Source organism: Octopus bimaculoides, chromosome 19 (genome assembly GCF_001194135.2).
Source record: "Octopus bimaculoides isolate UCB-OBI-ISO-001 chromosome 19, ASM119413v2, whole genome shotgun sequence".
In the NCBI taxonomy this organism is placed as follows: domain Eukaryota; kingdom Metazoa; phylum Mollusca; class Cephalopoda; order Octopoda; family Octopodidae; genus Octopus; species Octopus bimaculoides.
In genome coordinates, this window is record NC_068999.1 from 45222038 (window position 1) to 45230490 (window position 8453).

At 34.4% G+C, this 8453-nt stretch overlaps 1 protein-coding gene across 1 annotated transcript in view; it reads right to left on the reverse strand.

The window, feature by feature from the left end:
- LOC106881077 (intraflagellar transport protein 80 homolog) overlaps positions 1 to 8453 on the reverse strand; it is a 295274-nt gene that overhangs the window by 215709 nt on the left and 71112 nt on the right. Inside the window, exons 8-10 of the mRNA XM_052974707.1 lie at positions 7095 to 7268; positions 4993 to 5067; positions 1012 to 1175 (exon numbers count right to left, since the gene is read on the reverse strand). Of these exons, the coding sequence (XP_052830667.1) occupies positions 1012 to 1175; positions 4993 to 5067; positions 7095 to 7268 (413 nt within the window). The remainder of the gene's footprint in view (positions 1 to 1011; positions 1176 to 4992; positions 5068 to 7094; positions 7269 to 8453) is intronic.

The following is an 8453-nucleotide window of genomic DNA, read 5'->3' on the forward strand; positions in this document are numbered from 1 at the left end:
ATATATATATTACTAGTAAGCAAGAAAGCAAGCCATCTCCTGACTCTGAAAACCCTTATCAAAACTACACTAAATTACAAAAACCCAACCAATTACTAAAGAAAACAAAATTCAAAGAAACAAAACACGCAAGTCGTTAAAATAATTAATTAGATTCTAGGCATTCATTTTTACCGTTTGCGTATAAATATCACTGATAAGAATTTATCAAATGAGAATAAACCGTAAACACCAAATTATCTTTCTCCTCTCAATAGAACCATAGAAAGAAAAAAACAACAATTAGAAGTGAATTAGATATCTAATGAAAGTACATTTAACGAATTACTGTAAATTGTATTTAGTTTTCAATGGTGGTAGTTTTCTATTTCTTGAATGGAATTTATGACACTAGAAATCTATCACGAATTTTTCTTATATTTGTTGATGGCATCAAAGGTATCTTTGAATTTATCCCACACATCCGGAGTCAATGACATCTCATCATATTTAGTTTTGTTTTATGATGTTCGTTTTGTTTGTTTGTTTGTTTGTTTGTTTTTCCAAAGTAGACAACCGTGTCATTGTAGTTGGCGAAAATATCTTAACAATTTATACAAACATTACATCTCAACTCCCACCTTAATATCTAATTTAACCCTTTCGTATTCAAACTAGTCAGATCCGGCCAAAATGTTTTGAAATTCTCTGTGTTTCTTTCAATTATTTTAAATATAACAAAGAATTTAGTAAAATAACTTAGTTATCATTCAGCTAGCATCAGGAACATAAATGGTGACTAAGGTTTGGTGGAAGATTTTAATTGAAAACTTATGAAAACAAGACATTTGTACTCAGAGCTAGAGCTGGTTTCAGCCGGGTTGGTATCAAAAGGGTTAAGAGGCTGGATGAATCAAAAGTCACCCATTTAACTAACTTTGTAGTTGGAACAACAAACCAAGTATTAAAACAAAATGTTTTGTTTTGTTTTCTTTTTTTTTTTTAAACAAACCAATGAGAAATGATCCTTACCTTTTTCATCATGCTTTGATCGGACAGCGAGTGTGTCATTACTAAGTGATACGGTGACTTGGGTCAATAACTCAGATTTGAGTCCAGGAAATTTTATGGGACTTAGTACTCTCCCATCATAGGAAAGTATGCTCAGGTTAGCACCATCAGCTAGCAAGAAATACCTGCAAGAGAAAATCTTACTTGAGAATATCATCGCCACCACCACCATAATCACCACCACCACCAACACCACCACCACCACCACAAACACCACCATCATCATTTAACATCTATGCTCCATGTTGACATGGACATGACAGTTTGAGAGGATATGATGGGCCCAAGGATGCTCAAGTGTTTGTTTGACATGGTTGCTATGTCCCAAGGTGCCAGAAAGTGGGACAGAACCTAGAACCATGTGGTTGGAAAGCAAGCTTCTTACCACATAGCCATGTATTTTTGTTATATATATATATACACACACACACACATGTTGTTGCTGTATCCCATTTTAGAAAGCAGGGGGGGAAAAAAAACCATATTTGTGCCTTGACTGCAAAAAAGTTAAAGCTAATTTATAATACCACCTTTCATAGCTTAAGACTGGTCTGTATACCACTGCATGTAAAACAGCATGTAGCATAAACCAGTGTGTGTGAGTGCGTATATATATATATACATACACATATATATATATATATATATATATATATATATATATATATATATATGTATATATTACAAATTAAAAGAGTAAAGGAATTATCAATTTATTAATTAATAAATCAATTAATAATTTTTACCAAGCCCTGGGCTTGGTAAAAATTATATATATATATATAAACCACTGTATGATTAATATTGCACAGCATTCATTGATTTTCATTGTTTTTTTATCAAAGCTTTTAGATTCTCTTTGCTGAGATATCCATTAGATAAATAACGAAACCAAGAATTGGGCTAAATGCAACACAACTTAGATATTCCATTGTAGATGGAATAGAAATTTTCACAGAGGGATAAGTAGATCAGGCAGGCTTTCATCTGTTGTGGTCTCATAGCAGGAATACTGAACACTGAAATGATTTTTGGATGTGTGGTAAGAAGCTTGGAGTCGATTCAAGCAACTAAAAATTCTTCAAGATGGTGCCCCAACATGGCCACAGTCTAATGATTGAAATAAGTAAAAGATAGAGAAAGAAAAGAACACAAATCTTTCTAGCATTGCATTACTCTTAGAGAAAAAAAAACAATAAAAGATGAACCCTTTTGGCATAAAGTCTCCTGCTTCAACACGACACCTCCACTCAGTCGAGAAGTCTTGTGAGCTTACAGGTTGACCACTCAAGTGCTGGAATCATGAAGGAAGCACCCAGTACCCTCTGTAAGTGATTGGCATTATGATTGGCAGTCACTCTCTCTTTCTCTCTCTTTCTTTTTCTTTCTTTCTCACTCACTCTCACATACACACTATCTATCTATCTATCTATCTATATCTCTCTCTCTCTCTCTCTATCTATCTAGCTATTTATCTATCTATCTATCTGTTTACTTATCTATCTATCTATCTATCCATTTTTTCTATTTATCTACCTATATAGGTACCTCTTTCTCTTTCTCTCTCTCTCTCTCTCTTTCCATCTCTGAATCTACCTATCATCTATCTATCTATATAGCTGTCACTCTTTCTTTCTCTTTGTCTTTCCATCTATCTATCTACCTATCTGTCTATCTGTCTGTCTACCTATCTATCTAGTTGCCAAGCTCTTTTTCCCTCTGTTTCTCTATATGACAACCTTTCTCTCTTTTCCCCTCTCTCTATCCCCCTCTCTCTCTCTCTCATAAAGAGTACACAGAACCACAGAACCAAACATCTCTCAGACACAACATAAATACTAAGGAACCATTATATAGCTCCAAGCTACCTTATTAATTCCATGTACACAACAAAACCTCCATTAATCCACCACCACCACCTAACGAATGCCACTCATTTCATTTCCTTATTTAGTCAAAATAAAGCAAAGGTCAATTAGTTCAGTTTTTTTTTGGGGGGGGGTTTGTTTGTTTGGTTAGAATTTTTTTTCCTCTCTTTTCCACCAAATATTTCCCCCATCGGCACAAGAACTGACTCTGCTTCTCTGACGAAAACAGAAGGAAATGTCTCTCTACCAAGAAAGTTATTTTGGAAAACAGAAAGTGCAATCATAGACCTAGGAGATGGCTGCCACCATCACCACCATCAACATCACCATCAACATCACCATCCTCATCATCAGCATCACTACCACCATCGTCATCACTGCCACCACCACCACCACCACCATCACTAGGCTTACAAAGAATAAGTCGATTTGCTCAACTAAAGGCGGTGCTCCAGCATGGCCGCAGTCAAATGACTGAAACAAATAAAAGAATAAAAGAATAAAATGTAATATAGAAATTAATATTATTAATTAATACCAATTTGAACCAGTGGTCAGCATACACAAAAAACGTCTGAGGACTGTGAATTATATTTGAGTACCAATAACAGGAAAGACCACTAAGTGGATCCCTTGTATGCTAAAAATAGATGTCAAACTGTCTTACCACGAAATATGTGCTCTCAAATTAGCAAGACGCTAGAAGTTTATGAGCTAGACAAATGAAAAGAAATAAATACAGAACTTAATTAACTGCTATGTTTATTTCTTTTCATTTGTCTAGCTCATAAACATCTAGTACCTTGCCAATTTGACATCTATTTTTAGCATACGAGGGACCCAATTAGTGGTCTCTCCTCTTATTTATATTTAAATGTAATATAGAATTAATTAGTGTAAAGTAAAAAGTCACCATCAGATCCAAGAACCAGCAGTCTTCGGCACAATATCAATAAAACGGGTTACTATGAGAGTCAAAGAAGCAACATAGAAGCAGCATCGGTTACATAGAACTGAGATGCAAGAATGGTCGTGTGGTTAAGAAGTTTGCTTCCGGTGATGGTGGTGGTGTTGGTGTTGGTGGTGGTGTGATAATGATGATGGTAGTACTGATAACGATGGCAATGATGATGATGCTGGTGATGACAATGAAGATAATACTAAAGATGACGATGATGATAGTAAAAATATTGATGATGAAGATGATGATGAAGAAGAAGACGATGATGATGTAAAACAAACAGAAAAAAACAGATTATAAGACAATTTTATTATAATTTCTAAGTTAAGAATAACCGCTATCTCGTTATTTATTTTATTTTATTTTATTTTATTTTATTTAATCTTAATTATTTTATTGCTGTTCATTGGACAGTAATTTAACAACTGAATGATTATGCTAAGATTATTAATTGCTCGCTAACGACAATGATTAATCCTTTTTTATCTTAAGCAGATGATAGTAAGCTGTAAAATATTTTGTCAAACAAGAGAGTTTCACATAGGTCTTTGTGTGGTTTGAACCTGTGATGTTACAATTGATAAATCTTCCACCTTCGCTTGTCTGGCAGCAGAACTTATTATTAATAAAAGGCAAATATCTCCTGATGGAACATATCTAGCTGTATCAATTTCAATTAACATCTCACCAATCAAATATTAGGCTAGACAACAACGACAACGATGATGATGATGATGATGATGGAAAGAGTAGAAGAAAACAAGAAGAAGAAGAAGAAGAAGAAGAAGAAGAAGAAGAAGAAGAAGAAGGATGTGAAGAAGAAGAAGAAGAAGAAGGAGGAGGAGGAGGAGGAGGAGAAGAAGAAGAAGGAGGAGGAGAAGAAGAAGAAGGAGGAGAAGAAGAAGAAGAAGGAGGAGAAGAAGAAGAAGAAGAAAAAGAAGAAGAATGAAAGAAGAAGAAGAAGAAGAGGTGGAGAAGAAATTAAAGGAGAAGAAGAACAACAACAACAAGAGTGAGAAATACAAAATACAAAAAGCCAAAAACAGAAGAAGAGAAAATTTTAAAGATAGAAATGAAAGAAAAAAAAATGGTAAAACAAAATTTAAAAATTACTTCTCTGCTTGGACAATCAGTGATACGCAACCATCTTTTAGATCAAATATTATTGGTGTGTTCCAGTTCTTGGTACTGAGAAGTAAACACAGAACAGAGAGAGAGAGAGGGTAAGAATTACATACGCATCTTGTTTGGTAAAATGTCAGAGGCGAATTTCACTCTCAATAATTCAAAGGTAACAGAATAATTAAATTCTCTATTAGCAGGAAAAAAAAAAAACAGAAAAAAAAGAAAAGAAAAATTGAAGGAAAAAGAAAGAAAAAAAATGAAAACAAGAAGCAAAAAAAAAAAAAAAACATATCGAAACGAAATAAACTATAAATTAAAATCAGATAGTTAATGAAATCACGTTGATAACATTGATGGAGAACAAAACTAGCCTCCACCCCCCACCCGCCAAATATTAAAAAAAAAAAAAACAAATAAAAAAAAATAAAAAATATATATATATATTAATTGTATTGCATTAAAATTTCTAAAATTGTTTATATGTAAGATAGAAACATAAATTAAAGGCATATACGTTTGGAATATTAATTAATATAAACTAATTAAACACAGAGACATTTTTTGTTTTGTTTTGTTTTGGTTTTTGTTTTTGTTTTGTTTTTTTTATTTATTTCTCATCATTTAATATGCTATAATTAGCTGTTACCTCAAACCAACGGAAGATAAAACGCTGGCCTCCTCGATAAACACACAACCAAAGCAAGACAATGAGTTTGGAGGAGGAGGAGTAGGAGGAGAAGAAGAATATGAAGAAAGTCATAATAATGATAATAATAATAATAATAATAATAATAATAACAAATAATAATAATGATGATGATGATGATAATAATAATAATAATAATGATAGTAATAATAATAATGATAATAATAATAATGATAATAGGGAGAGTAGACAAACAAGAGGAAGAAGAAAAAGATGGAAAGGAAGAAGAGACAGAAGTGAATAAATAAATAAATAAAAAAACCAAGTAAGGAAACAAAATGATTTCACGAAAGAATATTCTTTTGATTAATGATTTGCTAAAAATAATTAGTTTATAAATATAATATATAATGTAATAAAATATAATAACGACTAATGATAATTTGGTTTTGATCCATTCATTTCAAACTACAAACAGAATTGAAAGACAAAACAAAAACAAAAAAAAGGAAACGAAAAACAATCAAAGAAATGGTAAATTCTAAGAAATTAAATCAGGAAACAGTAAATCCATTTTCAAAAGTTTCATACAAAAATGTTAGAATGTGTTCAAAGGGAAAAGTAACACCGATGTTTGTAGTCAGGTGTTGCTGTTTTCCAAAGTCGACTTCGATTCAAGAACACAAGAGAGAAGGCCAGCACCAGTGAGACTGTCTAAGTCTACCTGGCACCTTTGCTGTACTCAAGAAGACCCCATACTTCACAGCGGAAGTGTTAAAGGCCGCTCCCACCCCTACACCCCCAACTCCTGCTGAAGAGGATTCGCCTGCTAGGGTCCTGTGCCAGTGCCATGTAAAACGGTGCTCGAGTGGTGCCACTGGAAAAACAGAACGTTCATCAATATCAACATTTTTTCAGCCATCTTGCAAACGTCTGAACCACTCGTAAACTTGTGTGCAGCTCGTACACTTGTGTGCAGCTCGTACACTCCTCTCCATACACTTTCTGCAACTTTGCGTAGGCCTCTGAGCAAATATCACCATGGCAACTTTCTCTATCATAGTCAATGCGACACTCACACACTACACACCTTCCTTCCGAGCACTGTTGTAAAGAGCAGAAGTGAGCTAGAATGTTAAAACTTAGTGCACGTGCACAGCAGAGGTCAAGATCAATCTGTGCCATGCAGCTTCGCTCTGCGTATTTTAGCTTCGTTTCTATAGCAACAGTCCGGATACTTATTGATCAGACTTCGTATGCCACAGCAGGAATTGAAATCAGAACTTACAGAGCTGAAACGAATACCACAAAGCAGCCATTCCAACACTCTAGCAATTGTATTTTTTGTATGATGGACACCGGTCAGCTAAACCACCTCAATGATGAGGTGTCAGGAAAAAACAAGAGCTAAACCAAATGAAATAACAAAAGCACATGTCCTCACCTGTAAATGTGGCCCTGTGAGGCCGTGGCTACTACGAGATATCCAAATGAGAAAGAGATCTTAATGATGCGATCTCTGAAATCCAGCTTCTCTTTAACATCATCTAACACATTATGGACGTCGATTTGGTTGCTGCTGACCACAGTAATGACAAAATTCTTCCATTCTAGTCTCCTGTAACAGAAAAAGAAAAGAAAAGACAATGAGGGGGTGTAATCAATTGTTAAAAAGAACCAGTGTTGGTGCTGCATTAAAAGCACCCGGTACACTCTGTAAAGTGGTTGGCATTATAAATAGGGCATCCGGCTGTAGAAACCATGCCAAAATGAACAGCTGGAACCTGGTGCAGCCCTCCCTCCAACTTGCCAGCTCCAGTCAAACTGCCCAACCCATGCCAGCATGGAAAATGGATATTAAATGATGATGATAGTAGTGATGTTGACGAGGATGATGATGCAGCACAAATCACCCCTGCCATCGTTTTCGCAGCAAAAACCTCAATGATGTAGCCCCTGTGTCGTTGAGCAAGTTTGCTAAAAATAACAGCCAAATATCCTTCAAAATTATGACCAAATATCTTGAAACGAGTAGAAGACACTGAATAATGTCATTTCTGGCCCATGTGTGCAAAAACGTGTAAGCCTATTTGCACCTGTACCTTTATATATATATATATATATATATATATGTGTGTGTGGGTGTGTGTGTGTGTGTGTGTGTATACACTCTTGCAATCTGCTCAGTATTTCATGCAAAGTACCAAAATCTAAGCTTTTAGAGGTTCAAAATGCTTCCATAACACCATTATTCTTACGCCATCATCGTTACCATCATCACCACAATCCTCATCATTCTTCTCATTACTATTATTGTTGTTACCGTTGTCGTCGTTTTTATTCCAACGTTAGCCAAGTTACAGATCAGTTCCTTCCATTTATTGTCCCGAAGAAAGACATAAAAACCAGCAACTCTGCCCCGTTAACTCTTAGAAATTGTTTGTAAAGTATTTTACATGCCTATTTTATACTCAAACCATTATTATTTTACAGTCGCTAATTCTCCTTTCTTTCTTTATTTCTTTCTGTTTTCTGCTGTTATTTTGTTTGTTTGTTTATTCAATATACATTCCAATGTGAAGGTATAAAAATATATAAAAAACACATTGTATGAAATGGAATAATTGTCATTTTCATGGGGTTACTTTCAGTATGATCCGTATGGGCATGTATGTACATACATACATATATGTGTGCATATATATATATATATATATATATATGTGCGTGTGTGTGTGTGTGTGTGTACATATATATCTATATATATATATATATATATATATATGTGTGTGTGTGTGTGTGT